The following is an 18,079-nucleotide window of genomic DNA, read 5'->3' on the forward strand; positions in this document are numbered from 1 at the left end:
AATTATAATGGCTATTGAGCGTAGAAGGGTATAACTACAAATGTTACAACTGGATGAACTTAAGTTTATTCAAGTAGTAACGTAAATATTTGATTAACTTTTTATATTAAGAATAATTTGCTGATCATTTTGACTAGTTGAAAACTAGTTTTTCATAATTATTTTCTTAATTATTAAAGTTTAAAATGTTGAGCCTGAGGAAGGGTGTGGAGTAGAAATATTTTTAACTGAGCGTATTACTCAACCGAACTTCCCTTCCCGTCCTAACTTTATAGTCATATATTAATATATTTTGATGTAATTTAGTGGCAACACTGTTTCAATTGTCTTCACAAAAGCTGTCAGCGAAATTGAAATTTTTCGAAAGCTTATAAGCGTAGGATTGATTACAATTGTTCACCTCTCAATAGCTAAAATGCGTCAATTTTTAAGAACACTGCAGTAGCATTAAATAGAGATATATGTTGAAAAAATTAAAAATGAATTATACAACACTTTATAAATATTTATATTTATAAATAGTATTATGTTTACTGTAAGTATCTCATTTCTGTATTGACTCAACTAGTCCACTGTAGCAGTACTGCTTCAGTAGATACAGAATTATACAAAACGTTACAATGTACAAAACCCAATGCGGTGATGTCATTTAAAAAAATAAATTGATTAAACTGTGGTTTATTCGGTCGGAAAAATATATTGCTACATCTGTGTTTAAAATAATATCGTTTGTTTGCCTAAAAATATTCGTTGTCTGTACGTTTTAGGTTGACACAATAATTGTTATTTCAGCGTAACTTTTATTCGTTTTAACAGAAAGAAAAACGAAATGTTATACTTATAATAATAATAGTAAGTGTTACATTTATTATATTTTGGTTAGTCGATTAGGTGATTCTAATAGATGTAATTTTATTGGCGGTAGAGCTAGAGTGATATTTAATATTAGAGATTGTAATTCCCTTATTATGCTCGGGGTTATTAACAGTTTTTTCCAAGGAGATGATTTTGGTGAATATGCTGAACGGCTAAGAAAACTTCTTGTTCTTGACTATATTTAAAGGAATATGAAATTCCCATCGTCGTTGACATTTATTGGCCATAATGCTTACATGATGTTTACTCCCATCTTAAAGAAAATCATCAACTCAAAGAATTTGAAAAACATTTTTATTCGCATAATTATAATTCAAATTTGTATTAATAACATAAATATATTTACGTATTTGCTCACATCATAGCTGGTAATCATTATATTACAATTTTTAAATTATTTCCATACCATACCAACAAAGAAGAAATATTAAACTCAAATATTTATTACAAACAAACGTTATTTAGAGGAGAAAAAATCAAAATTTTAAACTCATAGAGAAAAACATCACATTCAAATGTTTTAATATTGTGATGCCGCTAGTCAAGAGGTTGTTAGATGGTAAGCCTCTAATAGCTAACCTAAATATATATTTTTGTTAATATCTAGATATATTTGGTGTATCACATAGTACAGTGTATTATATATTATATTAATATGCTAGTCTAAAATCATCATCTGTTTAATAGATTTAAGAGTTAAAATAATAAATTATCCACAATCTACGATCCCTAATGTTATTCCTATTATAATTTTATTATCGCCGATTACGAATTGGGACCATGAATGTGATGCTATATCCCTGTAAAAGTTCTACAGAAAATATTACTTTTTGATTCTGTATTCAGATTAATAAATTAAAAAATGTGTTAATCAAAGCTAAAAGAATAAAAACCGTTATTGTTAATTAAACAAAAAAATATACACTTCGATTTAAAACAGTTTTAAAACTTTGCGTTAACCTAAGTCATTTAGTACAGTAAGTCATAGTACATGTCCGTGGCAGATGACTCGAGAACAAATATTTGAATAACTTTAAAATTTACATCGATTAATATGTTTTTTAAATAGTCTACAAAACTTTTAGCACAAAGAATACTATCCCGTATCTTGCTTTTCATAATTTCCTTACTTGTTTTTGGTTTAGTAGCTCTCGGTTCATAACCACTGTCATTTTCAGAGTCCACGAGTTCAGACGATTTAATATCAATATTTTTCAACGATTCGATGTTGTCGTTACCCATTTTCCCGATTAGTTCATATTCGTCATTTTGTTTCAGTAAATCAATAATCGTAGACATTGGTTTATTCAAAAACAACGAATGGTTTGTAGACCATTTATTAAATTGTTTTATCAGTTTCCTAAACTTGTCCGCACTGCTTAATTCAAGGAAATCCGCAAATTTCTCTATATAAACTTTAAATTTAGTTACATGCTTGAATGCCGCCAAATGGCTCAACGACGATTTCAAATGATACAAAAACGTCCAACATACCCGTAACATTATTGTTTTTAACATTTGCATAAAATACATGTAGACATATTGAAGTGAACGAATAGTCATGCCTAACGATGTCTTTGGATTTTTAATCGTTTCCATTTTGGCTGACAGCAGCCCTACAATTTCATTGCTATTAACTAAGCCTCCAAAACTTGTAGCAAGAGTGTTCATAATTTGCTTGTCTTCTATCACGTTGTTTAAGTAGAACCGGACCAAATCGTAGTCTTCAACATGTATTACTGTCCATGCCTGACGTTTACAGGTTTCTTTGAGCATTTCCACCACCGCATTTTCTTCTAAATTCATTATACTATCTACTACTTGTGTATGTCTCAGGTGACCATCTGTAATTTCGCATTCTTCCGGCATTGTTTTTTCTAAATAGCTATAAACTTTTTTGTAAAGTGTCTGCATTTGGCTATTTTTTTCTTCATCATTATCCATCGTCGATAACTGCTTCATTTTGGTTGTATACAAATAAAATACCAACGTGAAGCCCGAAAATTGTAATCTATTAAAGTAATTGGTGTTAATTCTTCCTTTCAACATTTTTTGCTCCCACTTTGAACATGCACTATCAAGGTTAGTGTACACGCTGTCATTATTCGAGTATTTTTCTGGGGTTACTAAATGCATAAAAGCTAACATATTATACGTTAAAAAACATTGATTTTGTGTGCAAGCATCGTTAATCCATTTTACTATATTCTCGTCAAGTTCAGTGCATAATTGTGTTTCGTCCAACTTGGGCAAACAATCGAATTTTCCTCTGTCATACTTTTTAGCGTCATTAAACCAATGTATCAACTCTTCCTTATCGTACCCGTACGTACCTTTAGCCGCGTTTAGTAGTATTATCATTATCCAAGCACGTATGTATTTCATTTTCAAGCAATACGTCCTGAATGTTTAAGACGTTCCTCCTTAACTATTCGTATTGTACCGCTATTTACTGTGTTAAGTTCCTACAAATCTGAATCAGCAAAACTATTCAACTGTGGCTAGATTTAGTAAATGCTAAAATGTATACGTATATAACGTTTTCATATACCTTTTTAATAAGTTAAAACAATATGCAAGTTGATTTAAGCATTTTTCTACATATACACCTGAACTGAAATCTATACAACACAAAAGCAAGGCGGTGATTTTAACGTATCAAAGGTACATTAAAATCATATAATGCCACATCTGGGCTTTAAATTAATTTCATTTTTTGCCGAAAGTCAGTGTAATATTTGTTGACACAATTGTTTTAAATGTTACTTTTATACGTAGATACCTATTGTAATAGGTAGAAATATAAAAAAATCAAAATTAAGCATTATACTTAAGAGTAGTAGTAAGCATTAGCTTTGTGATCGTGATTCAATCACATGGTGTTTAAATTGTTGTAATTTGAATAATAGGAGAGCTTGGGTATTGCCCTATGCGAATGCCCTTTTTATGTTTCACGTCATGTTGAATTTGCTTTTAATCAGATATTTTCTAAGTCGCTGACTAGACGATAAATGATAATCGTATCTGCTCTAATACAAAATATACAACTTTAAGCATATGTTTTCTATATAAATATGTTTTTATCTAGTTTTATAACCATAATAATATTGTTGTAGAGTCGCATACCTACATGGCACTTTTACATACTACATTCAAGTGCTAAAAATGTAATTGACTGATAGCCCTTGTTACAGTGCAACATACAACCTACCTAACCTAACTACACCATGATGCCAATTATCTATGCTAATATTACAGCAAATACTGAAATCATCAGACAACGAGAAAGATTCATTGTAGTGCAAATTCTAAACAATACAATCAGCCGAATACACACTTCAACAAACTTCAAACAAACTCTTGGCTATCTCAGCCAGGATCTACATAGAGGTTTAATACATATATACATTTACTTATTTAATAAACCTGTTTCCTTTTCGCTGCATACTTGAAAGTAAAGTTATTTATAGGTGCAATCGCCTGTTAAGCTCCTCAGGCGATATAGCAAATATATAAAGGAGACTTAGAGATATTTAATTGTAGATAGATTTTTTGTTGACAGTTCATAATCATAACTAATTTTAGCATAACTACATAATACTGTAATAATAATGAATAAGAGGGGGAATTTAATATGATATAATTATTTTCTAAGAGGGAATGATGCTTATAATACGAGGTGGTGGAATGTATACAAGGGTATGCTATTAGAATATCCTACTTCTTTTAAAGCTTATTATTACTATAGTGTTATTATTATACAAGATTCTCACATACCTTGATCTGGTCCAGTGACGGTGTAAAAAAGGGTTCCTCCTGATGATTGATATGTTGGTTCGGCTTGGCACGTTGAAGACGATACGTTTATTACATCTTTTACACTAGTTGTCATTTATGAGATACCGATATGTTTTTCTAACATGTATGAATTTACTCTGACCAAACTAACGTTTATATATTACACCTTTAGTTTTGGTTATCTCCTCTCAGGCTGCTTGACAACTAGTCGGGGGACTACACAAAACACGTTTGGAAGTTGGATCTATCTGGTTATCCTATTCCAAGGCTACTTATCTTAATAAAGACTAGTATACTACCCTGCTCAAAGACGACTACACAGTTAGCCCTTCCTTTACTAAACTCTTTATAATGACTATTTAATTATTGAAACTATCCAATTCTTATCGAAAACACCCAACTCATTAGCAATCAATGAAATTGGATTCTTGGGCTGCTAGCATTTGCTTCTCAAGAAATTTAGTGAGCCAGGATAGCTATAACTGGACTATTTAAAGTTAATTCAATTAAAATAAAATAAATAAATGATCTAATGAAATTATGAATTAACGCATTTAATAATTTTTTACTCTAATACACTGAGTTGAGCTGCAGACATTACATGAGAACCATTAACCACACTTCGCCAACTGAATGATTGGAGAGTAGCAGATAACCATGGCTAAAGACTGGACAGCGGTAGGCCTGTTGCTTTGGCTTTTATAGGGCAAGATCATGCGTCACTCCAGTTATTAATAGTAGGGAATTATAATATGCCCCCACGTAGATGGTTCTTCATCTGGAACGCCCACTCAGTGTATTTGTGTATTGTTCTTTATTTAAAATAACATTTATATTTTTTCACATGTGTGTGAATTTATATGCTCTATAACAAGTATTTAATAATTCTGTGCGATATTATAATTGGTACATGACATTAATATATTGTGTTCAAACATATGATTCAGTACGTACAATTTGTTTTTATATGAAATATTACTCTATTACAATACATAGGTAAATAATAATTAAACATTGCGTATGAAATTATAGAACATTTAATTAACTTTGTGATTAGATAGACGTTAATATGGTGAATTTCACACTTTATATACCTAACCAACTTAGAATACATCCAAAACATTTTTTTTAATATACAAAAATTAATATTAAAACATTTGATTACATACTAAATGAAATTAGATCGGACATTGCACGAACTACAACAAATTTTTTTGAACCAATATCGACTGAAGAGCGACTATTATTAACAATACAAATATATATATTACAATTAAGTAAGACATCTTTGCACTCCTATTACATTTGTATTAGTTAACAAAGTATTATACAAGTATAAACCAATAGGTAATTTAAAAATTCGTTTTTTACAATAAGTTTTAAAAAAAAAATTATTCATCTCGTATATAAAAGTCAAAATTCAATACTATTAATATTATAAAAGTAAATCATTGTTAAAATACTGAAGCGATTTATTTTTATATGGCTGCTAACTCTTCGTCGACGATTGGTGGTTTAGTTTGCGTGCATGGTACGTATTTTGGACTTGGACATGGCGTATAATATATGCTCGGATATACTATTTTCTTCATTATTCTCTCTCGTCCGTTCACAACACAGCTACATGTTCCCAATTTGTGTCGAACGGTCTATTATTTACATTATTTACCCAACTTGCGGATACTCCCACTTGAGTAGCTTAACTTGTCTGCCAACACTTCAGCCAATACTTGCACATTCCAGTCTATTAATTTTTAATCCGAAGTATGGCATGTGATCGGATCGTGTGTTGCATAATGATACACACAATGATAACATACTATTTTTGTCGTAGAAGTAACTGCAATAGTGTTTGATGTTTTAGCTGTGGCTGTGTGTTTTGCAATTTCCAGAATCCATGGCCCACAGCCACAATCGTTGCGTTGAATGGTGTAAATTTATTTTTGAAAACCCATGGTAGTTGAGATTTGAAGAAAATCTGTATGAAATGCATGTATGTCGTACACTTGTACTCCATGTTTACTTAAAACATGTCAAGTATGATAAGCTTCGTGGTGAATGATGTGTGCCCAGAAGTGCGTGAGCGGAAAGACATACCAGGCTTGGTCGAATGAAACGAACGAGTGTGTCCAAATCGGTATCATGAACACAACTGCAACAAATTCTCTTGAGTCTTGTGACATGTAGAATCATTTTTCTTGTAAACCCAAAGTCTACGTCTAATTCTTATATTATCACCTATATGGCCAGGAGAAGGGGAATGTATGTACTGGAACAATGGGGTGATTGAGGATTGAGGATTAGTGATTAGCCGGAGGATTACGCAGGTGGCGATCGGATAATTCACAGCTGTCCTGTACCCCGTCTTGTAGGTGTCTCGGCCGCCGCCCGGAGAATGGCCGTCGACCGCCGCGGGATGAATGGATGACGGTGTAACAATGAACTCCGCCTCGTTGACCCTAACCTAACCTAACCTAACCCAATCGGAAAAATTTTAATGTATTATATTTAAAGAAAAAATCTTCATTATTTTTATCAATTTTTATATTATTATTTTTAATAGCTAATTTTTTGATTTTCAACCTAACCTAGCCTAACCTGTTTTAAGCTGTTATAATTTTTAACGGTCATTTCTTAATATTATTTATGGATAATACATATAAAATATTATATTACTTTAAATTTTGTTTTAAAACACCGTTTAACTGATGTCATAGAATATGATATTTTATTTAATACAAACCTTAAAAGTAAAAATGGCAAGTTTCCATTAAGTACAATATTTTATCCTTATAACGCATAGAAATCATGCATACACACCTTAAGCTCACAGACAGGTGAAATTATGTAAATATTATGGTCAGATTTTTTTTTTTTACAATTCTTACTAACCATAATGTTATAGAAACGATTAATCCAGACCACACACCCCAGGTTACCGACAAAGTACCTTATATACAACGACAAAAAAAAACATGAACACGTAAATCACATATGCATCTTCAGTTTACCGTCATGTGGGTCTACATGTCTCGACATGATAAGATATGTTTAAGGTCAAAGCAGGTGGTTTTCAAACTATCCAATTCTAATATAATATTATATCGATAATGCACCCTTACAAAGAGGGTAAAAACCGTGAACACGCAAAAACATATAGCATCTACAGTACACCGTCAGATGTGTCTACATGTCTCAACAGGAAACGACAGGTTTAAGATCAGAGTAGGCATTTTTAACAGTATTTTAAAGAAATCTCCCTTCCAATAACTAAATGCTACAATTTTAATGATTCTAACCCCCCACATGGTATATTTAACGATTCGTTTGCACTAGGGATGGTCTATGGTGCTAAAACATTCATCGTTTAGTGTTCGAGCTCTGCAGTACAACGTTTAAAAGTGAATCGAAGTTTCCAGTGTCTATTTTTTTTTACACTTAAACAAATTACTTTAATTCATACATCATGGATGGATCGATCGCACCTATCTACAAGAAGCAGAAGTACACCTACATTCCACCGACTCCGCCAAATGACCTGATTGGATGCAACAGTTATACATTGGATTTCAACGATCGGAAATTTATTCAAATTGGGATCGATCCGAAAAAATCATTTAGTGTAATGATTCATATTATTACACCGTCGCGGTATGTGAGCATAAAAAGTCACTATATGAAAACTATATACACACTAATGGGTGATATACTATCAAGCGTCATGGAGAAGCCTGAAAATACACAGACTACATTTCTCTCAGACACCAATCTTTCATTAACTAAAATGGTTTATAAGGATGAAAATGTGCTGGTTATTGAATCTCAAGCTGTAAATGGATGTCGCATTCTACTTAACCGTAGAGATTTGATGAAACTGGCTGAACTAGAATATATTGTTCATGAATGTGTTGAAAAACACTTGGCAATTACAACGGAAAACGTGTATCAACAAATCGAAATGATTATAAAATATTACATAGGCTGTTTCTTCCCAACCAAGGAAACAAACAGAACAGAGTTGTTAAGATGTATCATAGAGGTATCATGTATTACTATAACTTCAGCAATAGAGCCGATGAGTGATCCTAATTATATTAGTGAAATTAAAAGATTTGCTGCTGAAGAATTGGCTGACGTCTGGATGAAGAAAATAACTGACCGAAATGACATACCTAAGGTATTGTACACATTTTTTTTATTTAAAAATTTTCATATTATTTAATTAATTAATTTAAAATTTTTTTTTAAAGGCAATCGATGTAAATGATGGTCCAACTCGATACGATTGGCGTGGTGAAGAAGAATCACAATGCTTCTCCTTTTCAACACAAGCATACGACAACTATAAACACACGGAGAAGTCAACATGGGCACCTCGAAAACTTGAATTTTAAGTGTATACTATACTGTTTAAATATGGTTTTATTGTAATTTACGTTTCAAATAAAAAGTCAACAAAAATTAATTTTAAAATATAAATGTTTTTTATTTTTTTTATTTAAAATAATCTCTTAACATATAAGGTACATTACACTACATATAGTTACATGAAATAAGTTCATACAATATAAGGTTAAAAACAATTAAATTAATACAAATTATTAAATATAGTTAAAAAAAACGTTACAATTTTCGAACATCACCCGAAAAAGGTTATAAGTAATAATTTGATCGTGTAGAATCATACAGTACGCTGAGGTATTTGCAGGAAAAGCTTCTAAAGCTTCAAATTCAATTCTTAAATCTGTTGTGCTAACTTTAATGTCATCATCCTGGTGTGTAAGATCAATGACTGCCACAGGCATAAACTTTAAAAAATTATCTTTATTAAGAAGTGGAGCAACGCTATCTCGGTCATAGTAAGATTTTTGAAAATCGGTATATGCTTTATAGAAAAGTGAAAATAATCCTTTAGAATAGTCAGCACGAAAATCTTCATATGGATACACTTGTGTATTTAAATACACTTTTAAATTAAACAGTTTGCAGTGATCAAAAACAGACATGGATGAAGTATAGGTATTTTTACGGTTAGTTTGAAATCCTACAACAATATATCTTGGTTTTTCTAATTTGTTACATGTACGTACAGACCACGAGTGACGTGCATTTGTTGGGAGTGTAGGATATTCAGATAGCTCCCAAGTCCTAAATGGAACCTCAATCGATTTTCGACTATCTAATATTTTCATTAGACCGAGTTTTTCTTTATTGTTAACTTTAATTAACGGCATTTTCCATACAATTTTAGAAAGAATTATTTTTGTTCCAGCAAGAGCTGTTTTTTTAGCAGCTTCCTCTTCGAAAATCTGTAAAGCGTTCGAATCTGTCGATGCTCTATTCAATATTAATTGATGTGAACAATTCATAATAATTTTTTTATAATCTTCACAAAAACCAAATAAATGACTCAGTGGGATAATTCCGAAAAATGGTCTTCTTGTGCAAATTTTTCATTATCAAATTTCATGCCGTCGAATGCGCTATCTGTTAAAGTATACACGTTTGATTGAGTATACGAACACATCCCTTTAAGAGTAGATGTTATACCTGGATTGCGTACTTTTTGAATTTCAACACCGTTAATTTCATAACGTGCTTCGGAGAACAGATATGCCAACCCATTGTTTATAAAACGAACCGATCCTGTAGCGTTAGAAGGCTTTTGTAATTTACCTTCAATATAAATATAACTCTCACTTGGAAGAGTATAACTATCTGAATTTTGAACTGCTATACGAATTTCATCGTTGTTTGGTAGAGCAGAAGTAGAGAATGGTAAAAACGAGTGAAATTCTTTATCAATAATTTTACACTCATCTACACATCCAGATGACACGTCAAGATAAATATCATCCATAATTAGAGTGCGTTTAACGACCGTAAAAATTTCAAATTAGATTTGCTAAGTTTTTTTCTGTTAATATTCTAGATTTCTTTAGGTGTTTACGTTTTGTAGTTGTCTTGGTGCGATTCTGTTGTTTAATAGATCGTTTAGAGATTGTCGTCCTATTTATATTAGAAAACTTCAAACCCATTTTTTTTATATAATCTGTTTAATGTGTAGTCGAACTGTGATTGGTTCACCTCTAAAATCGATCAAGTCACCGTCCTGATCAGTTAACAATATACGCAAATTTGATATAGATGTGGTGATAAGAGGATAGTAAATGAGGTGTCGAGGTACTTCTATTATCTTATAACCTGCAGCAACTGTAGGATAGAATTGATGAATAATATGGCTTGAAGTCCCATTATCGAATGAAGATGTTATTAGGTTACACTTATACAGTTTACTTTTGTAATGTTAACAATACACTGAGACTCATGTTTCTCATCGGGTTTATATATTATCCCAGTATCAAAACCTAATAAGCTACCTATGCTGTCGACCATAGAAAAATCAATTTTATGGCTGCACTTCATTTCACATTTCAAAGTAACAGTGTTAGCTTTTAATTCAAAATATGTAACTATATCGGATAATAGTGATTTAATGGTTGCTTCTAGACTCACTATTTCATAAGAACCTGTAGGTATGGTTATTAACTGTATGTTAGTAACTGTATCAAGGGCGTTATCACGTACTACTCCAATACGGTTACATCCAGGTTTGATGTTTGGTATAGAGTTGTTTGTTTGAAGGCTTAAAAGACCTAATTCTGAACTATTAGCAACTTCTATAGGAGGAAAAAATTCACATGTTAATTCAGAAGAATTACTGTTAAGTGTTAAAGTTGTCATGGTTCCGATAAAAATTTTAAACACAAGTGTCCACAGTTATATGTATTACATCGTTGCTGTTTTTCACAATTGTAAATGATTTTACAACTTTTTAAATATTTCTGAACTTCAAGCGGGGGTTCTAACCCAAAGCTATCATAGTAATAAGCGCGGTTAAACTTCTTCCTAAGAGCAACCCAGTGGGAACCTGCGTTAACCGAGAGAGCTAAATTAATAACAAAAGCTTCTGGCTTCTTGTATGAACAGGCAACGTATCTCTACAACAGGTTCCCCTGTAATGGGGTATTTTTAAAAGACGTGCACATTTATTATTTCAAAATCAAATAATGCACGTTTGGGTAGCTCTGATATTAGTTTTTTGAATTACTTCCTCGTTTAGTACTTTTAGGTTTTTTTATTCCTGCCCCTGATGATTTAGGTGCTAGAAATAATCCTTTTCCTATCTTATATTTTCCTTGCCCGTAGGGAGTTAAAAACAATCCTTTTCCCAACTTTACAGTTGTATTTTTAGAAGCCCTTAAATCATTAATAGTTTTAACAATATTACTCGCCCCGGAAGCTAAAGATCCAACTGCAGTTAAACCAGCTATCAGAGGTAAAATGGGTAAAAACCCTCCAGATTTAGGAATAGATATTATTCTAGGTACTGATTTATTTTTTTTATTTTTAACCACAACCTTTTTAGCTGCTACTATAGCGATTTTAGCCAATTTAACCATGTTTTTCTCTGTACTCTTTTTAACAGCTTTTTTTGCTGCTGATACAGCTTTTTTATAATGAATCCCCATGCCTAACTTCCGTTTAGCTTTTATAGCAGTAGTTACTAGCCAAGAAGCGGCTTTTTCTTTAAGTCCAACGTCTTTAGATTTAACTAACTCCCAAGCATTATCTTCTAATAATCTATCAGCCTTGTGCCTATCATTCAGAGAGTTACTATTATTGTATGCAATATCATGTTCTCTACAGAGTTCATCTAATTTATTCACACCTCTATCACCCCGTGCAAGCCTTTCTTTTAATTTAGTCCCAGGACCTGCGAATCTAATAAAAACAAAAATATATATTTATTAGTTTTAATCATTATTTTTATTATTTTTATTTTTTTTCAATTACTTATATCCGGGCAAATGTAATTCAAATGGAAGATTATTTATAGCAGTGTTTAGTATACCACCACCTTTGTTGGTGTTGTTCTTTCGACGTGTAGACATCATATGAGCCATTACGTTTTAAACCAGATATATTTATACCGTTATGATTTTTTCACCACAAACTATTAAACTTTCAGTTTTAAACGCGGATCCTCCGGAGATGTATCATACTAAGTCTAAAAATGGGTATTTATTACCAAATTCCGTACGCGCTTTAATTTTAGCCCCTTCTGGAGGGGTAAAACCAACTGTGTATAGTCTTTACTTACTAACATTAATGGGATTAAGTTTCAAAACATTTATTTATACTCGAAAACTGTAGATCAGCCAAAATATAAAATGTTAAAGGATATTATATCGGGTATTGATGGTATGAAGATGTTTACTTTTAACGAAAGCGATACTGTAATTCCTCCTGAGAAAGCTTTACCTGAAAGCACATTTATTTTTGATGACGTTTTAACAGAAAGTCAAGGTGTTATACGCGCTTATTTTGCTCGCGGTAGACATAACAAGCTGGATTTATTATATTGTGCACAAAGTTGTTCATATTTAGATAAAAGAATTCTTCGTGATAATGCAAATTTTCTTGTGGTGTTCAAAATGGATCAGACCAACTTAAAACATATTTACAATGATCATGTAGCTACCGATATGTCATATAATAAATTTAACGAGTTTTGTACAACCTGTTGGAATCGTGAAAAATATAATTTTATAGTTATTAGCAAAGACGATGAGAGAGATAACGGACGGTATAGACTCAATTTCGATACGTTTGTTACTATATAGAGTACAACTCGTATAACTATTTATTCATTTATCGATCAAACATGGCAGAGGAAAGTTACACTTTATTAAAAGAGTTAATACAGGCTAGAGAAAATATTAAACAAAAATTTAAAGATCTTAAACAAAATAATGCTAGAACCGATCATGTTATAAGGCAAAACCTAAATCCTATAATTGAACCTCTGCAAAAACTAACAGATATAAAATTAACTAAAATTAAATCAAAAGAAAACCTAGTAAATGAATCTATGCAAACAGATACAGAAGCCACCTCATCGACACAAGATCAAAACCCTGATGCGATAGACGTGGAAGACTTTATTAACAAACGCATAAGAACATGGTTAGAGTCTAGTAACTCGGATAAACTTTATGGGCCTATACAACATAAAAATGGTAAAATTACTCTCGGAGACTGCGCGTTAGTGTTTGAGGCTAAAGAAGAATCAGTTTATTTAGATAAAATATCATACCCCTTAACCACAGGTGTTTTGGAGTTAATGTTTTCAAAAAAACCTATGAACTATACTGAGACAGATTTAGGGAACTATAAAAGTATGTTAATAAAATCAAGTGTTCAAGTGTAAAAACAAAACACATATTCGCAAAGGAGGAAAAAAATATAATCTCATTGTTGGTTTATTCGCCAAAGGTGAAGGTCTTACTTTAACGCTAAGAAAAAACGTTAAGAAAGAACTAATTTTTTGGAAAAATCCAAACGATTTGTGTGAACGTTTAAAATTACTATTAGCTTCACAATCAGCAGGTAATACAGGTGTTTCGAATGAAATCACAATAATTTGGCAAGAGCTACTCAAGTCTAAGCTAATTAAACGAATTCCCGATGTCTAAACAGGAAATTGCTAACGAACTACACAGGCCTGCAAGAAGAAATTATATAAGAAGGAAGGTTGTATTATATGGAAAAAATGATTTGTTTCAAGCAGATTTATGTGAATTTTAGCAATGGCTAAAATATTTAATATTCAATGTCCTAAACTCCTTCAGGTGGACAGAGGTTCAGAATTTTACTCAAAAATATTTGATGAATTAATTGAAAAATATAAAGTAAAACGATATTCTACCTTTTCGACTTTGAAAGCCAGCATAGTCGAAAGATTTAATAGAACGCTCAAAAATCTTATGTATAGAGAGTTCACAGCTAGGGGTTCATATAACTGGTTAGATATTCTACCATTAATAACCGAAAAATATAATCATACTATACACAGATCTATAGGATTAACACCTGCACAAGCTAATGCAAACCCTTCACTAGTTAAATTACGTGAACGTGTGATTCAATATAAAAAAATCAGATTTAAAATTGGTGATAACGTCAGAATATCAATTTATAAAAGTTTCTTCCATAAAAAATACCTTCCGAATTGGTCTACTGAGGTGTTTTGTATTACTAAAGTCAACAAAACAGATCCCCCCACTTATTTACTTAAAGATTATAAAAATAATCCTATATCGGGTTGTTTCTACACCGAAGAATTGTCTAAAACCAACTATCCACATGACTACTTAGTGGAAAAAGTTGTTCGAACTAAAGGATCTAAATTGTATGTTAAATGGTTAGGATTTCCATCGACCGAAAATAGTTGGATAAATAGGACTGATATAAAGCAACCATAGCCAGTCATACGTTGACTATGAACGTGTTTGAAGAGACTGCTGATACATTTATAAACAATATAATTTCAACGCTTGACGGTAATAGCAAACTTATAAAAAATAACGATAATAAAATTTCAAGTATTACAAAACAGTTGTATGACATACAGAAAACAACATCAGATAACCTTGAAAAAATTTAATCTATAGAAACTACTATAGAAAAAATCAATGATGATAATGAAATTTTTAAGTATATTACTGATAAAACAATCGTAGAAATTCTTAATAGTATTCAAGACCAAAACGATGTTCGAAAATTAGATGAACATATATTAGGCCGTATAAGTTCTTTAGAAGTGTTTCTCGCAGATAAATCAGGATTTAAGAAGCCGGCAAATTAGTTGATTTATTTTTTCATAATGACTTCTGCTATTTTGGATATGGAATGCATTATGTCACCAGACTCTAATTATTTAATAAAAGAATTATCTGTAATTGCAACTGACACATGGAATACACAACATTGGATATTTAAGTACAACTTTACACAAACTTCAAACAAAAACACTCGAAACGTTAACAGGTGGCTAGCTAGAAACCATCACTCAATGACACCTCAATATGGAGACGTTGAAGCAGAAGATATATCGAGAATTTTAAATTCTTTAACATTTACAATCATCTATGTCAAAGGGCTACAGAAAAAAGATATTTTACATCAGTTTATACCACATGTCCAAATAATTAACCTTGAAGACATCGGATGCCCTCGCTTATCGGAACTAACCACTGAAGAATCATATCCATCATGTTTATTTCATATGAATTTAACCCTAAACACTGTACTTTTTATAAAATGTTTGCATTACGAAATTGGTTTGTAAACATCTCATAACCTTGTATATTATAATGTATTTTAATTTAACTTTATTTTTAATAAAAACAATTTATTTATTATAATTTAGTAGTCTATTTTTTTTATTTACATTACGAATATAACATAGTACATGTAAAGATATTATTTATATATATATATTTATTATTATAAATTTGAACATTGTTATTGTTATAAAGTGGAAAAAAAAGGGGAGGGAACATTAATAAATTTTATTTACATATTCTCACTACAACAATCAGAAGTGGGAGAGGTTGTCTGCACAAAACTGAAGTGTATAGAAAATATATATAACAAAACAAAAATAAATAAAAGGGTGAAAAAAAAAATAACAATACCTATAAACTTAATAATAAATTGGAAATTATAGTTCTTCTTCTTCTTCTTCATCTTCTTCTCTCTTCAGCCATCTCCCTATGTTTAAATAAAATGTTTATATAAGTAAATTTTTTTTTAACAAACTACTGATTTTATAACTTACATTAGTTTATAATGTCCATAAGGTAAAGTATGTATACGGTCAGGTAATACAACTCTCTTGTCGTCATGTCGATTTAACGCTAGCTTGAGGGTTGAAATGGTTTTAATATTATGTTTATAAGAACGGAATGAGTTCATCGTACGGTATGGATTGAATGCAGCAGGATCTTTTTCATTGATACCTTGGAATAAACAATCCATATGATCCTCAAATGTCATATGATTCTTTATTACATGGTAAGCAACGCCCTTAGCTTTAATATGTTCATGTCCAACCTGTATATAGCCATACGATTTTGGTTTTAGAGCCACTTGTTCCGAGAATATTTCACCTCCAGTCTCATCTAAAACATATTAGAATTATTACCTATATACAATAAAAAAAAAGAAACTATTATATTGTATAACTAACCTGTGAAAGTTCCGGGAACTTTTTTTCTCTCGGTTCTATAACACGGATGAGATGGCGGGAAATTAGATGTATCCAATTTTTCCAGAAAACCCGGTTTGGTTAGCATGTCATGGTAAAAGTCATCTGTCTTAATTAAATACATTAGAGAATCTGAAAATATTAATAATAAATATATATAATAGTTCTTCAATAAAAAAAATAATAATAGTATTACCTGTATCCATGTATAACAGTTCTATGTCACATCCATAGTATTTTTTCATTACATTGTAATGAAAATTATACATTAAAGTCTTGGAGATTTCCAAGACAGTAAATCCTACATAAATAGGCTTATCAAAAGTTAAAACTGCCTTGTGGAGGTGTACCGCATACAAGTTTTCATTGTATTGCGTTACACCCTTAAATGTAGGCTTGTTTATCAGTTTTTGAAAAGCTGCAGGACTGCAGACAAGAGACATCTTCATGCGATTGCGCACATTCTCTATGGTTTTACCTATTAAAATAATTAAGATGATATTATTTTTTAAAAAAATTATTTTTTTTTAATATAATTATATATATACACATTTACCAAAAACTGCGTTGTTCATGAGCTTAAAGAAGTCCTTTTGGAAATCGTCGGTTGCTTTTTTCCTCATTTCCGTATTGAGTGAAATATAGCTAGCTAACCAAGGGCTTTGGTCAAATTGAAGTACCCTATGCACCTTTTTTAAAACAAGACCCTCCTTCAGAGCCTGCTTTAAAATTGAGTGGTGCACAATATACTTTTTTTTTATCGTTTAACGTTAAGATTAATTTTTTTATCTTTGAACCAGGAGGGGTAATCTTCTCACACATACGGCAGATCTGAATGTTGATCATCAAGGGATTTCGGGTATTCGACATCAACCTCTAAAATCAACCCGTTTTCCGAATTGTCATCTATTCTGTCTAAACGGTTTTGAACAGATTGTACAGAAAGATTTCCTTCGTACCATTTGAAGTTACCAGTTGGTATCGTTTGCGACATTGCCCAACCATATCTGAAATAATTATATGAAAATTAAAAAAATAAACTATAAATACAGTTTTCACATTATTATTACTCACAGATTTGTTGCATCAAGATATGTTATCCATCTGTTTGGTTCTTCAGGATTGTATACGGGTGCCTTGCTGTGGTTAGCTTTAGAGTATCTCTTTGAAGCTTGACAGATTCCCCCTCTTACACCTAAATTAGATAACGAATGTTAGAGATGTAATATCAATGAAACTTATAATTGTTATTACCTTGCTCGAACATAAGTAACATGTCATAGTCTGATA

At 31.4% G+C, this 18,079-nt stretch overlaps 1 protein-coding gene across 1 annotated transcript; it reads right to left on the bottom strand.

Annotated features, from left to right (window-relative positions):
* Positions 1-16,265: 16,265 nt before the first annotated feature.
* Positions 16,266-17,134, bottom strand: LOC126847711 (uncharacterized). Its single transcript, XM_050588089.1, has 4 exons — positions 16,986-17,134; positions 16,772-16,921; positions 16,361-16,703; positions 16,266-16,293 (listed from the first exon to the last, which is right to left on the bottom strand). The coding sequence occupies exons 1-4, from the start codon at positions 17,056-17,058 to the stop codon at positions 16,266-16,268; spliced, it is 594 nt and encodes a 197-aa protein (XP_050444046.1). The 5' UTR covers positions 17,059-17,134.
* Positions 17,135-18,079: the final 945 nt, after the last annotated feature.

The sequence above is a fragment of the Adelges cooleyi genome, unplaced genomic scaffold (genome assembly GCF_023614345.1).
Source record: "Adelges cooleyi isolate 19-005CV unplaced genomic scaffold, UGA_ACOO_1.1 ACOO_flye_CR_arks_rails_tigmint_CR_PRNA_118, whole genome shotgun sequence".
NCBI classification, from domain to species: Eukaryota; Metazoa; Arthropoda; class Insecta; order Hemiptera; family Adelgidae; genus Adelges; species Adelges cooleyi.

Excerpts from the sequence above, each read along its gene's own strand:
- LOC126847711 (XM_050588089.1), bottom strand. The coding sequence starts at position 17,058 with ATGTATAATTTTCATTACAATGTAATGAAAAAATACTATGGATGTGAC. Across the intron at positions 16,922-16,985 it reads ACTGTTATACATGGATACAG|ATTCTCTAATGTATTTAATT; the intron begins GTAATACTATTA and ends TAATATTTTCAG. Across the intron at positions 16,294-16,360 it reads TATGGACATTATAAACTAAT|GGAGATGGCTGAAGAGAGAA; the intron begins GTAAGTTATAAA and ends ATTTAAACATAG.